The 17,772-nt window shown below is 49.1% G+C and overlaps 1 protein-coding gene across 1 annotated transcript in view; it reads right to left on the bottom strand.

Moving 5' to 3' along the window:
- Window positions 1–17,772, bottom strand: part of LOC138671864 (polyunsaturated fatty acid lipoxygenase ALOX15B-like) — a 157,766-nt gene that overhangs the window by 123,711 nt on the left and 16,283 nt on the right. The window contains exon 2 of the mRNA XM_069759994.1: window positions 7,242–7,607. Within this exon, the coding sequence (XP_069616095.1) occupies window positions 7,242–7,607 (366 nt within the window). The remainder of the gene's footprint in view (window positions 1–7,241; window positions 7,608–17,772) is intronic.

Below are 17,772 nucleotides of genomic sequence, written 5' to 3'. Positions count from 1 at the left end.
TCTGCGCCCATTGTCGGGGGTGACGATATCAGGGCCAAATATCTGCGCCCCTTGTCGGGGGTGACGATATCAGGGCCAAATATCTGCGGCCCTTGTCGGGAGTGACGATATCACAGCCAAATATCTGCGCCCCTTGTCGGGGGTGACGATATCAGAGCCAAATATCTGCGCCCCTTGTCGGGGGTGACGATATCACAGCCAAATATCTGCGCCCCTTGTCGGGGGTGACGATATCACAGCCAAATATCTGCGCCCCTTGTCGGAGGTGACGATATCACAGCCAAATATCTGCGCCCCTTGTCGGGGGTGACGATATCAGGGCCAAATATCTGCGCCCCTTGTCGGAGGTGATGATATCACAGCCAAATATCTGCGCCCCTTGTCGGAGGTGATGATATCACAGCCAAATATCTGCGCCCCTTGTCGGGGGTGACGATATCAGGGCCAAATATCTGCGCCCCTTGTCGGGGGTGACGATATCAGAGCCAAATATATGCGCCCCTTGTCGGGAGGTGACGATATCAGAGCCAAATATATGCGCCCCTTGTCGGGGGTGACGATATCAGGGCCAAATATCTGCGCCCCTTGTCGGAGGTGATGATATCACAGCCAAATATCTGCGCCCCTTGTCAGGGGTGACGATATCACAGCCAAATATCTGCGCCCCTTGTCGGGGGTGACGATATCACAGACAAATATCTGCGCCCCTTGTCGGGGGTGACGATATCAGGGCCAAATATCTGCGCCCCTTGTCGGAGGTGATGATATCAGAGCTGGGATTTTACTGTTCAGAGGTGGCACGTGGCATAGTAAGTCGCGGTTGTACATTGACGTCTCTGGCGCCAGCGTGTGATTCTCTGTTCACACTGTGACGTCTGCGGGGGCCGCACAGCGATACATGCGGAGCGTCCACAGTCCTCAGATGAACAAGGACACGTCTCGCCCGGGAATCGCCGTCACACGAACATTTTTGAGCTGCGATTCTGCTGAAAAATAAAATCGCCAAGTCGCATGAAAACCGCGTGGGATTTACACTGACGTCTACGGCAAGCGACTGTCATGCAACTTACAACCGAATCCAACACATATGGTATATAGTATATAGTATACAGTATATAGTATATAGTACACCACAGTGCGGGGGCAACACACAAACGGGAGGTTTATGGGATAAACCAGCAGAAATGACCCAAATCACACATATCAATAACATAACTCGGCGTATTACGTGACATATAGAAAAAACACAATTTACAGATAGAAATAATGAGGAAAATCCGCAGATGACAGGAACCGATAATGAAGAAATGTACAGAATGTCTGTGTCCTGTAGTCAGGCCGGTCAGGTGCTGGGGCGCCATCTAGTGGTCATGTGCAATAGCGACATCCAAAGTGTCCTATGGAAGTGTCTGTATCAGGGTGGAACGATGATAAGGCGTCGTGTCCACTAAATAAATAAATATACAGATATATATATATTAGTCTATTGTACAAATGGTCAATAGATACCATGCACTTATAAATGATCCGTATACTGAGAGAAGGCAGAGCAAATAAATAGCCGGCAGTGCGTCACGTTCCAGGAATAAGTATAAAGTGCGAGTGCTAGATATCTACTCCAGGAACATGGTGCAGCCAGGATAATCTAGGAGGAAACGTCCTATAACAGTGGTACATACTTTATCTCTATCCTGCTGCCATGTCTTCTGTGGCACTTTGCTTCCTCCTAGATTATCCTGGCTGCACCATATTCCTGGAGCAGATATATAGCACTTGCACTTTATACATTCCTGGTAGAGCTTCCTGGTTTGTCCACTGGATGCTATCCCAATCCCATCACCATCACCCAACTTTCCTGATCTTCCTCACTGTGCTATACCTTCCTGGTATGTCTGCTTGCTGCTATTACTGTTTTTTTTTTTCTCCTTCCCCAGCATGTTTTCTTATTTTACTTCCTTGATGCCAATATACAGTTGGCTTTATCTTTCCATTTGGATCTATTTCCCCTTCTGACTTCTAATTCATCCCCTCCTGTGTCTGTGATCAGTCTTCCTGCTGCCCCTCCCTCCTGACCTATTTCATGAGCACTTAGCCTGTTATAAATTCAGAGACTCAGGTCTGTCTGGACCTTGGTCTGTCTCTAAAAGGATAATAGCAAATATGACAGCAGAAATATGCCAGAAATGAGCCAGAAGTGAACAGAAGGTAAGACTAACCACTGCTAATAAATGTACTGAATTTCTTTCCCTTTCCACCACACTTATTCTCATCATGCAGACATACGCTCTAACAGTTTTGGTTCCATTACTCCTCACTCTCCTTCGCTATCCTCAAACCCCAGCACCCTCTAACCAAGTGATAATCTCTCCTTCCCTCCTGCCTCCCCACCTGATCTCCACTGACCTGCTCCTCAACCTCAGATCTCTCCTAATAAAACACAAAACAAGCTGCCATGGTGATGGGATTGGGGTAGCAGCCAGTGGACATACCAGGAAGCTCTACCAGGAATGTATAAAGTGCGAGTGCTATATATCTACTCCAGGAATATGGTGCAGCCAGGATAATCTAGGAGGAAGCAAAGTGCTACAGAAGACATGGCAGCAGGATAGAGATAAAGTATGGCTGAAACCCTCTGACACAGCCTCCCCTGCTGCACTATGTTACGGTGGCCTCCACTTCACCCACACTCCTCATCCTGGCAACAAACATGGTGGAGGAGTGGGCCTTCTCCTTTCTTCCAACTGTACCTGGAGTGCCCCCAGACACAGGGCCACGCGTTCTCGGTACCGGGCCTCTCTGCTTCGGTTCTGAGGCTGTCACGGTGGCTGGACCCGGTCCGCGACCCTGCTAAGGGGTGTCCAATAAAGGTGGTGCAGTCTGTCAGGGGTTCGTGACGCCACCTGTGGTGTTCGGTCAGGGTGACCGACGCTGCTGTGGGGTCCGCTGGGGTGATGGAATGGCAGCTGGATGGTATACCTTCCCACAGGCGAAGTATGTCCCCAGGGCTTCCCAGTAAGGTAGATGGTGATGGTGTGAGGTGCACTCAATAACGAGGACACAAGGTTGCAGTCTCTTTACCTCTTTACTGAAGACTTCAGGATCCTCAATCCAGAGCACGCTTAACAGGGCTATCAGACACCGGCCGGTCCAGTGGGCACATCCAGAGTTCCCTTTGCAGGTGGAAATCGTTGCCTATCACTAGCGCCTGTGCGTTGTAGTCCTACCCTGCTGAGCATTCGGAATAGTCCTCACAACTGCTGTTTTCGTTCGTCGTTCTCTACAGCTCTCTCTCTCTTTAGTTCCATATGTTGCTAGTTTCTCGTCGCCAGATATGTTATGGCTAGGACGCACCCGTATGACGGGAAGGCCTGGAGGTCTTCCGGGACCCTAGAGACGCCCCTCTCCCACTGTTGCCCCCTATGTCTTCGTAGGAAATTAAAGGTAGACAGCCAACCTATAACTGTCCTGCGGAATTCGAAGTAAGGCCTGAAGTCAGTTACTCCTGCGGTGTTCCGGCCACCGGCTGCGCGCCTCAGTAGGATGTTGCCTCGGTCTCACAGCACAACTCCTACTGGCTCTCCTTTGTGCTTGATGTCGTTTACACTGTTCCACAATATCCTTCCCTTCGTGTCTCTCTCCTGGATACCGCCGCAAGGTAGTGCAGGCGCGGTTCCGTAACGTTCTGTTCGCTAGGCACCTGCCAGGTTCCCACGCCTGACAGGGACCCCCCTATGTCTTCTCCCTGCAACACCCCCTGCCACGGGATGTTGCCTGAATCCAACCCAGTCAGCTTCTGACTAACTTCCTATCCAACCCCTAGTTTTACCAGTGTGAGGAGGGGCCCAATAAATAAAGCCTTTTTCTCCCCCTAGTGGCCGGAGTGTGAAGTGTAATGTGTTCTAGTGATACCTGGTCAGGAGAACTCCTTAGTGCCATCAGACGTACCGCTACTCCCCTTAGCGGCAGAGCGTCATACTGCAACGACCAGATCTCTGGGGCGCTGCACTCCCCCCTGGTTAAATCCAGTACTCCTGGACTGGGAAGAAGAACAACAATACATAGCAGCAAAAGACATACAAAATTTATGAAATGCTAAAACAAGTAAATGGAACAATGCTTCCCTTTATGGGAGGTGAGGACACTTGAACGTTACAAACAAAATTAAATATTTTTAAATAAAATGTTGACTATAAATAACTCTCAGTACTCAGCCGGGTATTCTACTAAGTGCAAAACTCTGAACAATAATTTAACTTTTTCCTTTAAGGGCGTATAAGCTGAACCCACTAAAGGCCTACTATAGAATACTATATAAATAACTCAACTTTTCTTTCCATTCTAACTTCCCCAATGCAGGACCGCCTAGCTCCTTGGCTGGGCCTACTGTCATTGTGCCGACCATCTTTCTACAGTTCTCAGGAGGACCCTCTCTCTAACCCCTACGGGTTCACTTTCAAACTTTCCTGTCCTCAGTCTCTATCAACATTATCAAACTTTATTAACTTTCAACATTATTAACGTTTCAACTTTTATTAGAGCAATCATGTAACCATTCCTTTTAAGAGGGACCCAAGTCTCTAGGAGGTAGTGCAGATTCTCTCTCTGTCTGCAAGTCCACTGAAAGCAAGACCTTCTGCGTCATGTCCAGAAGCATTATCTTCGCAAAGTCTTCTTCCGCTTGTAAAACCAGTAGGGAGCACCTTTAAGAAGGTGCAAACTATATACAAAAACAGCACGCCGTTGTTCCCGCAGGACCACTGTGCCACCAATCCTACTCAGTTGCCACTGTCAGGACAGCGCTCCCCTGGCTTACTGCTCCTGTTCCTCCTCCCGTGCAGTACACATATACTGCACTAGCACGCCGTTGCTCCCGCAGGACTACTGCGCCATCAATTCTTCTCAGTTGTCACAGTCAGGACAGCGCTCCCTTGGCTTGCCGCAAACTCCCCCCTGGACCATCCATTAAACTGGATGTACATCACCAATTTGAGATATTCCAAAAAACGGTGCCAATAATCTTTCGGTGACCTTAAAGGCGACTATGTGATAAAGGCCGGAGTCCGGCCGAAACGTCAAAACTGTCGCTTCACCCACCACCGTAAATAAAATTTATTCACTTGAAAGCATACTTTTCCATTGAGTGCAGTGATTCTATATCTATTTTGGACTTTACGGAACTTTTGGTTCCTTTTCACTGGCACCTTTTCTCTACGTGGTCGAGTGCTAACCATCTATACTAGATATATACAAAAACAGTTTTGAATCATTCACCGTCCATGATCCGGCAGTCTTTGGAACAATGATAACTTCTGTGCAAAAGTAGAAAAAGAACTATAAACAATAGGGATCCCGGGTAAACAAAGGGACCCCTTTAAGAAATAACCCTGGTCGGGTTTAAAACAGCAGCAAAAAGCAGGAAACAATTAACTATTTACATCGTCGGATCTTCGAGGTTTATTTCCTCGGCATTAGTGGTCGTGACAACTGCACCGGCAGCAGTGGGCGGGGCCACCCCGCCGGGTACTCGCGGGCACTCGGTGTGGTCACAGGAGATCCCGGGCTCCAGTCAGGGGTCTGTGTGGCGATTGTCCTGGACCTCGCAACAACCGAGGTGCCAACCACTCCTGAGGTCGAGCTCTCCGCCACCACCGTAGTAGCAGTGTCCACGGTTCAAGTGGTGGTTTTCACAACGGTGCATGTAGGGGTCACCACCGTGGTCTTGGTGACGGTCATGGTCCGGTCACAAGGGGGCGCCCTCGCTATGGGGAACAGCTTCTCCGCCGTTTTGACTGGTGATGTCATGGGGACTGGTCGCTTGCGCATGTTCAGGGCGAACCACCCCCTCTCCTGTTATGACCTGGTGGTTAGGAGCACCCGGCACGACCTGATAGTTAAACTCACACAGGACAAGCTCTGGGATGTGGGAGCTCTGCTGACCGCAGGCCCTAATCCTATCACACACACTAGAAATAGCCGTGGAGCGTTCCTGACTCTCCCTAGACGCCTCTTCACAGCCTAAGAGCTAGCTAGCCCTAGAGATAGAAAATAAAGCCTACCTTGCCTCAGAGAAATTCCCCAAAGGAAAAGGCAGCCCCCCACATATATTGACTGTGAGTAAAGATGAAAGTCACAAACGCAGAAATGAAACAGGTTTCAGCAAAAGGAGGCCAGACTTACTAAACAGACAGAGGATAGGAAAGGTAACTTTGCGGTCAGCACAAAAAACTACAAAAGACCACGCAGAGTGTGCAAAAAGACCTCCGCACCGACTAACGGTGCGGAGATGCCACTCTGCATCCCAGAGCTTCCAGCTAGCAAGACAAAATCATGAAACCAGCTGGACAAGGAAACAATGAACAAATAATAACTATCAGGAACTTAGCTTCTGCTGGAGGAGACAGGTCACCAGAAAGATCCAAGAGCGAACTGAACCAATGCAGGAACATTGACAGCTGGCATGGAGTAACGATCTGAGTGGAGTTAAATAGAGCAGCCAACCAAAGGATAAACCACGTCACCTGTGTAAGGAACCTCAGAAGCAGCAGCTTCACTCACAGCCACCCGAGGGAGTCCATGGACAGAACTCGCCGAAGTACCATTCACGACCACAGGAGGGATTTCGACAACAGAATTCACAACACTCTCCCCGAAGTGCCGGGTGTAGGTGACTTCGTCCCCCTTGTATAGATCCCGGTCCGGGTGGCCTTCCTTGAGATGGGACTCCACATCCTTCCGGTTTACTAAAACCTCAGAATACAGGTCCGTCTCCTTAATGAAGCCCCATCCCCCACGGAGTTTAAAGTCCACTACGGTGCCCTGCCCGCGCGGGGCCTGGTGAGCAGTGCGGTCCTTGCGGGCCCGATCCTTTATCTCAAGATCCCGCCGATAGTGAGCTTCCCGCTGGGCCTGGTGCTGTTTCTCCTGCTCCTCCCACTGCCGATCCAGCTGGGACTGGTACTCCTCCCAGCTAAGGGCCTCCACCACCTCCCCTTCTCGTGTCTTCACCCTGGGGAACCCCATGAAGTCAGATCCCGGGTTCACCCAGCGGCACACCGTGCGCTCCGCATATACCTCGCCTGGCATGGTGAGCGGCGAGATCGGGGCCTTTAAGAAGTGCTCCATGCCCGTGGCCTGGTCCAATTGCAGAAGGCGTTGGAGTTTGTGGGTCCCCTTGGAAGGGGGCGCTGCGACCGGGCCTATCAGCAAGTCTTCCGCTGGCAGGGTAGGGTCGGCGGACTCACCGGTCGGCGCGGCTTCCTCTGTTGCAGCCGACTCCAAGGGTGGTACAGGATCCGGGGTCAGGAGTTCCTCCGCGGGTAACTCCTGACACGAGGCCTTGGTCTCAAGCCTCCACTGGAGCAGCTGCTCCGCCAGGTCCTCCATCTCACCCTGCAGGAGTCCGGTCCCGGATGTAAGGCTCTGGCTGTTGTACTCGTCTGGGTAGCTGGGGGAGCCCTCTGCTTCAACCCCGCTGTGTGGATCTGAGCGGCCGGCCATGGCGTCCTCCACGTGGATCGCCTCCTTGTCTCTTTCCCGCTCTCTTCTTCGTGGGTGGTTTCGTTTCCTGTTCCTCCGCCCCCCATTGAGGATCAGGAGGCGGATCTCAGCTGCTGATGGACACGTCCTCAAGGTACAGAAATATTTAGACTGGGCAGCCATTATCTTTCGCGCTCTCCAGCTTACTCACGCCCACTTCCAAGCCCTTCTTCTTCTCTTGTGCTCCTCGTGGCGCTAAAATGGCGGCAGTTTTGGCGGGAATCTTGCGGCAGATAGCAAAACACAGTCCTTGCAATAAATCACAGTCCAACACGTTTCAATCACAGTTCCAAGACACACATGACCTGCTTCTCAGGCTTAAGTAGGATCCTGTTCGTGACGCCAAGTTGGAGCGCCCCCAGACACAGGGCCACGCGTTCTCGGTACCGGGCCTCTCTGCTTCGGTTCTGAGGCTGTCACGGTGGCTAGACCCGGTCCGCGACCCTGCTAAGGGGCGTCCAATAAAGGTGGTACAGTCTGTCAAGGGTTCGTGACGCCACCTGTGGTGTTCGGTCAGGGTGACCGACGCTGCTGTGGGGTCCGCTGGGGTGATGGAATGGCAGCTGGATGGTATACCTTCCCACAGGTGAAGTATGTCCCCAGGGCTTCCCAGTAAGGTGGATGGTGATGGTGTGAGGTGCAGTCAATAACGAGGACACAGGGTTGCAGTCTCTTTACCTCTTTACTGAAGACTTCAGGATCATCAATCCAGAGCACGTTTAACAGGGCTATCTGATACCGGCCGGTCCGATGGGCACTTCAAGAGTTTCCTTCGCAGATGGAAATCATTGCCTACCACTAGCGCCTGTGTGTTGTAGTCCTAGCCTGCTGAGCATTTGGAATAGTCCTCACAACTGCTGTTCTCGTTCGTTCGTTCTCTACAGCTCTCTCTCTCTTTAGTTCCAGATGTTGCTAGTTTCTCGTCCCCCAGATATGTTATGGCTAGGATGCACCCGTATGACGGGAAGGCCTGGAGGTCTTCCGGGACCCTAGAGACGCCCCTCTCCCACTGTTGCCCCCTATGTCTTCGTAGGAAATTTAAGGTAGACAGCCAACCTATGATTAACTATACTGCGGAGTTCGGAGTAAGGCCAAGAGTCAATTACTCCCGCGGTGTTCCGGCCACCGGCTACGCGCCTCAGTAGGATGTTGCCTCGGTCTCACGGCACGACTCCTACAGCCTCTCCTTTGTGCTTGATCTCGTTTATGCTGTTCCACAATATCCTTCCCTTCGTGTCTCTTTCTTAGGATACCGCCGCAAGGTAGTGCAGGCGCGGTTCCGTTACGTTCTGTTCGTTAGGCACCTGCCAGGTTCCCACACCTGACAGGGATCCCCTGTGTCTTCTCCCTGCAACACCCCCTGCCAGGGGATGTTGCCTGAATCCAACCCAGTCAGCTTCTGACTAACTTCCTCCCTGACCCCTAGTTTTACCAGTGTGAGGAGTGGCCCAATAAATAAAGCCTTTTTCTCCCCCTAGTGGCCGGAGTGTGAAGTGTGATGTGTTCTGGTGATACCTGGTCAGAACTCCTTTAGTGCCATCAGACGTACCGCTGCTCCCCTTAGTGGCAGAGTGTCATACTGCAACGACCAGGTCTCTGGGGTGCTGCATACCTTTAACCCAATTCCACCTCTACCCTCCCTCATCCTCCGCTCTTTTGAAGTCCACTCTGTCCGCATCTACTCCCCCTACAACCTCCAAATGGCCATCATATACCGACCTCCGGTCCCGACCACTGCCTTTATTGACCAATTCTCCACCTGGCTCCTTCATTTTCTGTCTGCTGACATTCCCGCCATCATCATGGGTGACTTCAACATCCCCATTGACACCCACCAGTCAGCAGCCTCCAAACTACTGTCCCTTACTTCATCCTTTGGATTTACTCAGTGGTCCTCCTCAGCCACCAACACAGATGGACACACATTAGACCTGGTCTTCACCCGTTTATGATCCCTATCTAACTTCACAACCTCCCCTCTCCCTCTATCTGACCACCATCTACTCACTTTCTCATCCCTGTCCTCCTCACCTGTCACCCAGGTCCAGCACCATGCGCACCCATGCAGAAACCTCGCACACCTAGACACTCACTCTCTGACTCTATCCTACCACTGTCCTCTATATCCTCACTCCACGACACAGACACTGCCACTGCTTTCTACAATGCCACTCTTGCATCAGCTATTGACACGGTCGCCCCTATCATGCATAGCAGAGTGCGACGAACCAATAGACAACCCTGGCACAATAACATCACTAAAAAGCTTCGGCAAGTATCCAGAATTGCAGAACGGCATTGGAAGAAAACACATTCACAAGATGATTTCACTGCATTCAAACAAGCAACACTGGCATTCAAATCAGCTCTCACCTCTGCTAAACAGGCCTACTTCACAACCCTCGGATCTTCCTTATCCCACAACCCCAAGTGTTCAACACTTTTAACTATCTCCTCCGCCCACCACTGCCCCCTCCGAGTTCCCTAATCGTTGCCGAGGACTTTGCCAGGCACTTCAAAAATAAGATAGACCAAACAAGGCCAAGTCTTTGTTGTCCAACCACCATAACCCCTTTGTTTGAGAAACCAATGCCCAAACCCCATAACTTCACTCTCCAAAATCTCTGAAGGGGAACTTGCTCATCTTCTCTCAAAATCACACCTCACCACTTGCGTACTTGACCCCATCCCATCCCACCTCCTCCCTAACCTCACCACCACACTAATCCATCCCTAACCCATCTCTTCAACCTATCACTTACTTCTGGTTCCTTCCCCTCTGCCTTCAAACATGCCACAATCACACCTATGCTCAAAAAGCCATCCCTTGACCCAAGTGCTATGTCCAGCTATTGCCCCATATCTTTGCTCCCATTTGCTTCCAAACTCCTTGAGCAGCACGTCCATGCTGAACTTTCCTTCTCACTTTGCATCTAACTCTCTCTTCGACAACCTACAATCTGGCTTCCGTCCCCACCATTCCACTGAGACTGACCTGAATAAACTTACTAACGACCTACTTACAGCCAAAGCTAACAGACAATTCTCTATACTCCTCCTCCTAGATCTGTCCTCTGCCTTCGACACAGTTGACCACTGCCTCCTACTACAGATCCTCTCTTCCTTTGGGGTCAAAGACCTTGCCCTATCTTGGATCTCGTCATACCTTGCCAACCGCACATTTAGCGTTTTCTACTTCCATACTACCTCTTCATCTCGCCCCCTCTCTGTTGGAGTCCCCCAAGGCTCTGTCCTAGGACCCTTGCTCTTCTCAATCTATACACTCGGCCTGGGACAACTCATAATGTCCTATGGCTTCCAGTACCATCTATATGCCGATGACACTCAGATTATTAGAACACGAGAAGTGGACCCTCTGGGTCCCGGCTTCAGAGCCCCCAAAGGCGAGCGGACCAGATGGGGCCACCCCCTATACAGCGAATGTTTGGGATGAAAAAACACACACAAAGCTATTGACCTCTTAGTTTACAGCAGGGGCTTATTTTAATTATCCCACTGCTCTTCAATATATCATGAACTGCAGGGATTTATGTATATCCCGCTTTACAGTTCTGCTTGAACTTGCAGCTCTCTGGCGCCCCCTTACCCTCAGGTCAGATTAGGTACTGCACCTAGGGTAATTAGTCGCCAGAAAGGCTGCCCGCTATGTACTGGCTATTGGGCATGCTGCAGCGAGGCGATTTAACTACTCCCACTCAGGCAGGAACAATAATTATCAACGCCGTAGTCGCTACAACTCCCAAAGGCACAGCACACGGTATGCTGCCACCAGCTTCGATTAAACGGGTCCGAAGCTAACCCAAAACAGTAGCGTAATTCCCTTCAGAAGACAGGGTACATTTTAGAACAAGAAGAACGAAACTAGTATTTTATGTATTTTACTCCATTAAAATTAGGCAGTGTTTATGAAAAATATTACAAGGATGTTACAATATGAGACAATTGAAAATATGTACAAGGGTAATTATAAAATAACAGGGGTTAAATGAAAAATCAACACTTACATGTGTTCAAATCATGGCAGGCAGAACCAGGCTAGTGGGTGGAGCTCCCACATGTCCCAATGCATCAGGTCTGGAAGTGAGAGCTCCTCTGGTAAGGCTCAGACTAAGACAACTCTGAAGGCTGGGTATAGTGGAGTCACTTAAATGACCACAGCCTCGTGACAACACTAACAGGGCTGGTTTCCTCAGACCCTCCTATCTCTTCAGTCTTACTAAATTTCACACACGTTTGTGTATTGCCTGTATCTCCGCTACAGAACATGTCAGAATCATAACACACCCAGCATTCATCTTGTATTAACATTGGCATTCTAATGAGACCAAATTTGGGCTTGATGAGATGCATAGTTCTAGAGAAATCCATACTCTGTCCCTGTTGAAACTAGAAGCCCGCGCTTACCGTGGCTGATAGATGCGTCGATGGAGATTCACAAAATGGACTTATTATTTTCCTAGCCTAAACCGTTGGCCCAGAATCTTACAAGATTAAGACAAAGAGCCTCATGTTTTAAAAGGGAGATCAGACCAGTTTCAGCTGGTACAGCTGTCTATGCATCTATACTGATCATAAAAATTCTTTTGGGAGGGACATGAGGGGTTTGGGAGCTGAAAGTCAGGAATTTGCAGCAAGAAGCAATAAAAGCTCTTCTACACCCATTGAAAAGAAAAGCTAAACCCTGAAGTAAAGGGGGGTCAACGCCCACCCTATAGGTGCTGGCCAGGAGAGACTAAAAACTATATTATACTAGATGGCAGCCCGATTCTAAAGAATCGGGAGTCTAGAATCCATATATACTTTATTTATTCAAATGTAAGAATAATACAATTAATAAATAATAGTAAGAAAGAACAAAAATAATAGGCAGTATATGGAGAAAACACCAAACAAAAGTTCAAAATTGGTGTGAAAATGTCATTGAACCACTTCACAACTAAATATATATAGTTTTGGTAAATGGTATTATCATTTTTTTGACGAAATTCGGCAGGAGCTTGAAGAGCAACGTCACTGGGCCCGCCTCCACGCAGTAGAAACTTGCTGTGAGGTAAAAATTCAAAAATCACACCAAAATGGCGGGCGGAGTGTGTCACAGTACGGCACGTTTCTGATTGGTCGCTCGCAGCAGGCGGCAACCAATCAGACACTGGACACTGTTGACGTCACTTATCTCCGGACATTAGCTCCGGACATTAGCTCCGGACATTAGCTCCGGACATTAGCTCCGGACAAAGCCACGGAAGTTGGCACAAATTGCAGGAAGTAGTATTCTAGGCAATTATATATTAGATATTATCCTCACACCTCTCCCTTCAGGTGTGCGCTATGGAGGCAGGACCTGATGGTGCTCCTCCATGCGCACCTCAGCAGGTTCACCCTGGTGGGCCAACCCATCAACATTGTCATGCTCTGGCTTCATGGTGCCCCCGCCTATCCGGTGCCCCAGGCTGTAGACCTCACTCATGCCCATCTGGCACTTTCCCGGCTTGATAGTCAGTCCAGCTCGGTGAATTCGCCTGAGCACCTCCTCGAGATGCTGCAGGTGTTCCTTCCAGGAGGAACTGAAGATGGCAATGTCATCCAAGTACGCCACGGTGTACTTCTCCAGTCCCTGAAGCAGGAGGTTGACCATCCGCTGGAAAGTGGCAGGGGCATTCTTCATGCCGAAGGGCATGAAGGTGGACTCGTACAGTCCAAAGGGTGTGATAAAGGCAGACTTGTAATGCGCCTCGGGGCTCAGGGGAATCTGCCAGTATGCTTGACTCAGATTATTATTATTTATTATTATTATTATTATACATTTTTATAGCGCCATTTATTCCATGGCGCTTTACATGTGAATACGGGGCAAATATAGACAAATACATTAAACATGAGCAGATAACAAGGCACACGAGTACATAAGGAGGGAGGACCCTGCCTGTTATGTTTGCTAATGACAGGTGTTATGAAGGCAATCCAGAAACACAGTGTGCTTAGCGATCAGAGCGCACACAGTGATCTGACAAATACCCAAAAATACAAGAACGAGCTCTGAGACGTGGAAACTCTGTAGACTGCACACCTGATCCTATCCTAAACACAACTAAAAGCGGCTGTGGATTGCGCCTAACAACTACCTAGGCAACTCGGCACAGCCTAAGAAACTAGCTAGCCTGAAGATAGAAAAATAGGCCTGACTTGCCCCAGAGAAATTGCCCAAAGGAAAAGGCAGCCCCCCACATATAATGACTGTGAGTAAGATGAAAAGACAAAACGTAGGGATGAAATAGATTCAGCAAAGTGGGGCCCGATATTCTAGGACAGAGCGAGGACAGTAAAGCGAACTTTGCAGTCTACAAAAAACCCTAAAGCAAAACCACGCAAAGGGGGCAAAAAAAACCACCGTGCCGACCTAACGGCACGGCGGTACACCCTTTGCGTCTCAGAGCTTCCAGCAAAACAAAAGACAAGCTGGACAGAAAAAAAGAAACAAAAAAGCAAAAGGCACTTAGCTATACAGAGCAGCAGGTCACAGGAACAATCAGGAGAAGCTCAGATCCAACACTGAAACATTGACAAGGAGCAAGGATAGCAGCATCAGGCGGAGTTAAGTAATGAAGCAGTTAACGAGCTCACCAGAACACCTGAGGGAGGAAGCTCAGAAGCTGCAGTACCACTTGTGACCACAGGAGTGAATTCAGCCACAGAATTCACAACAGTACCCCCCCCTTGAGGAGGGGTCACCGAACCCTCACCAGAGCCCCCAGGCCGACCAGGATGAGCCGCATGAAAGGCACGAACAAGATCGGAAGCATGAACATCAGAGGCAAAAACCCAGAAATTATCTTCCTGAGCATAACCCTTCCATTTAACCAGATACTGGAGTTTCCGTCTAGAAACACGAGAATCCAAAATCTTCTCCACAATATACTCCAATTCCCCCTCCACCAAAACCGGGGCAGGAGGCTCAACAGATGGAACCATAGGTGCCACGTATCTCCGCAACAACGACCTATGGAATACATTATGTATGGAAAAGGAGTCTGGGAGGGTCAAACGAAAAGACACAGGATTGAGAACCTCAGAAATCCTATACGGAGCAATAAAACGAGGTTTAAATTTAGGAGAGGAAACCTTCATAGGAATATGACGAGAAGATAACCAAACCAGATCCCCAACACGAAGTCGGGGACCCACACGGCGTCTGCGATTAGCGAAAAGTTGAGCTTTCTCCTGGGACAAGATCAAATTGTCCACTACCTGAGTCCAGATCTGCTGCAACCTATCCACCACAGAATCCACACCAGGACAGTCCGAAGACTCAACCTGTCCTGAAGAGAAACGAGGATGGAACCCAGAATTGCAAAAAAATGGAGAAACCAAGGTAGCCGAGCTGGCCCGATTATTAAGGGCGAACTCAGCCAACGGCAAAAAGGACACCCAATCATCCTGGTCTGCAGAAACAAAACATCTCAGATATGTTTCCAAGGTCTGATTGGTTCGTTCGGTCTGGCCATTAGTCTGAGGATGGAAAGCCGAGGAAAAAGATAGGTCAATGCCCATCCTACCACAAAAGGCTCGCCAAAACCTTGAAACAAACTGGGAACCTCTGTCAGAAACAATATTCTCAGGAATGCCATGCAACCGAACCACATGCTGAAAGAACAAAGGTACCAAATCAGAGGAGGAAGGCAATTTAGCCAAGGGCACCAGATGGACCATTTTAGAAAAGCGATCACAGACCACCCAAATGACTGACATCTTTTGAGAAACGGGAAGGTCAGAAATGAAATCCATCGAAATATGTGTCCAAGGCCTCTTTGGGACCGGCAAGGGCAAAAGCAACCCACTGGCACGAGAACAGCAGGGCTTAGCCCTAGCACAAATCCCACAGGACTGCACAAAAGTACGTAAATCCCGTGACAGAGATGGCCACCAGAAGGATCTAGCCACTAACTCTCTGGTACCAAAGATTCCAGGATGACCAGCCAACACCGAACAATGAAGTTCAGAGATAAGTTTATTAGTCCACCTATCAGGGACGAACAGTTTCTCTGCTGGACAACGATCAGGTTTATTCGCCTGAAATTTTTGCAGCACCCGCCGCAAATCAGGGGAGATGGCAGACACAATGACTCCTTCCTTGAGGATACCCGCTGGCTCAGACAAACCCGGAGAGTCGGGCACAAAACTCCTAGACAGAGCATTCGCCTTCACATTTTTAGAGCCCGGAAGGTACGAAATCACAAAGTCGAAGCGGGCAAAAAATAACGACCAACGGGCCTGTCTAGGATTCAAGCGCTTGGCAGACTCGAGATAAGTCAAGTTCTTATGATCAGTCAATACCACCACGCGATGCTTAGCTCCTTCAAGCCAATGACGCCACTCCTCGAATGCCCACTTCATGGCCAGCAACTCTCGATTGCCCACATCATAATTACGCTCAGCGGGCGAAAACTTCCTGGAAAAGAAAGCACATGGTTTCATCACTGAGCAATCAGAACCTCTCTGTGACAAAACCGCCCCTGCTCCAATCTCAGAAGCATCAACCTCGACCTGGAACGGAAGAGAAACATCTGGCTGACACAACACAGGGGCAGAACAAAAACGACGCTTCAACTCCTGAAAAGCTTCCACAGCAGCAGAAGACCAATTAACCAAATCAGCACCCTTCTTGGTCAAATCGGTCAATGGTTTGGCAATGCTAGAAAAATTACAGATGAAGCGACGATAAAAATTAGCAAAGCCCAGGAACTTTTGCAGACTTTTCAGAGATGTCGGCTGAATCCAATCCTGGATGGCTTGGACCTTAACAGGATCCATCTCGATAGTAGAAGGGGTAAAGGTGAACCCCAAAAATGAAACTTTCTGCACACCGAAGAGACACTTTGATCCCTTCACAAACAAAGAGTTAGCACGCAGGACCTGAAAAACCATTCTGACCTGCTTCACATGAGACTCCCAATCATCTGAGAAGATCAAAATGTCATCCAAGTAAACAATCAGGAATTTATCCAGATACTCACGGAAGATGTCATGCATAAAAGACTGAAACACAGATGGAGCATTGGCAAGTCCGAACGGCATCACTAGATACTCAAAATGACCCTCGGGCATATTGAATGCAGTTTTCCATTCATCTCCTTGCCTGATTCTCACCAGATTATACGCACCACGAAGATCTATCTTAGTGAACCAACTAGCCCCCTTAATCCGAGCAAACAAGTCAGATAACAATGGCAAGGGATACTGAAATTTAACAGTGATCTTATTAAGAAGGCGGTAATCAATACACGGTCTCAGCGAACCATCCTTCTTGGCTACAAAGAAGAACCCTGCTCCCAGTGGTGATGACGATGGGCGAATATGTCCCTTCTCCAGGGATTCCTTCACATAACTGCGCATAGCGGCGTGTTCGGGCACGGATAAATTAAATAATCGACCTTTAGGGAATTTACTACCAGGAATCAAATTGATAGCACAATCACAATCCCTATGCGGAGGTAGAGCATCGGACTTGGGCTCTTCAAATACATCCTGATAATCAGACAAGAACTCTGGGACCTCAGAAGGGGTGGATGACGAAATCGACAAAAATGGAACATCACCATGTACCCCCTGACAACCCCAGCTGGATACCGACATGGAATTCCAATCCAATACTGGATTATGGGTTTGTAGCCATGGCAACCCCAACACGACCACATCATGCAGATTATGCAACACCAGAAAGCGAATAACTTCCTGATGTGCAGGAGCCATGCACATGGTCAGCTGGGCCCAGTATTGAGGTTTATTCTTGGCCAAAGGTGTAGCATCAATTCCTCTCAATGGAATAGGACACCGCAAAGGCTCCAAGAAAAACCCACAACGTTTAGCATAATCCAAATCCATCAGATTCAGGGCAGCGCCCGAATCCACAAACGCCATGACAGAAAACGACGACAAAGAGCGTATCAAGGTAATGGACAGAAGGAATTTGGACTGTACAGTACCAATGACGGCAGACCTAGCGGACCGCTTAGTGCGCTTAGGACAATCAGAAATAGCATGAGTGGAATCACCACAGTAGAAACACAGACCATTCAGACGTCTGTATTCCTGCCGTTCAACTCTAGTCATAGTCCTATTGCACTGCATAGGCTCAGGTTTAACCTCAGGCAGTACCGCCAAATGGTGCACAGATTTACGCTCGCGCAAGCGTCGACCGATCTGAATGGCCAAAGACAA

The sequence above is a fragment of the Ranitomeya imitator genome, chromosome 3 (genome assembly GCF_032444005.1).
Source record: "Ranitomeya imitator isolate aRanImi1 chromosome 3, aRanImi1.pri, whole genome shotgun sequence".
Taxonomy (NCBI): domain Eukaryota; kingdom Metazoa; phylum Chordata; class Amphibia; order Anura; family Dendrobatidae; genus Ranitomeya; species Ranitomeya imitator.
Note: the sequence above shows the minus strand (reverse complement) of the source record. Positions and strands in the feature narration are given on the sequence as shown.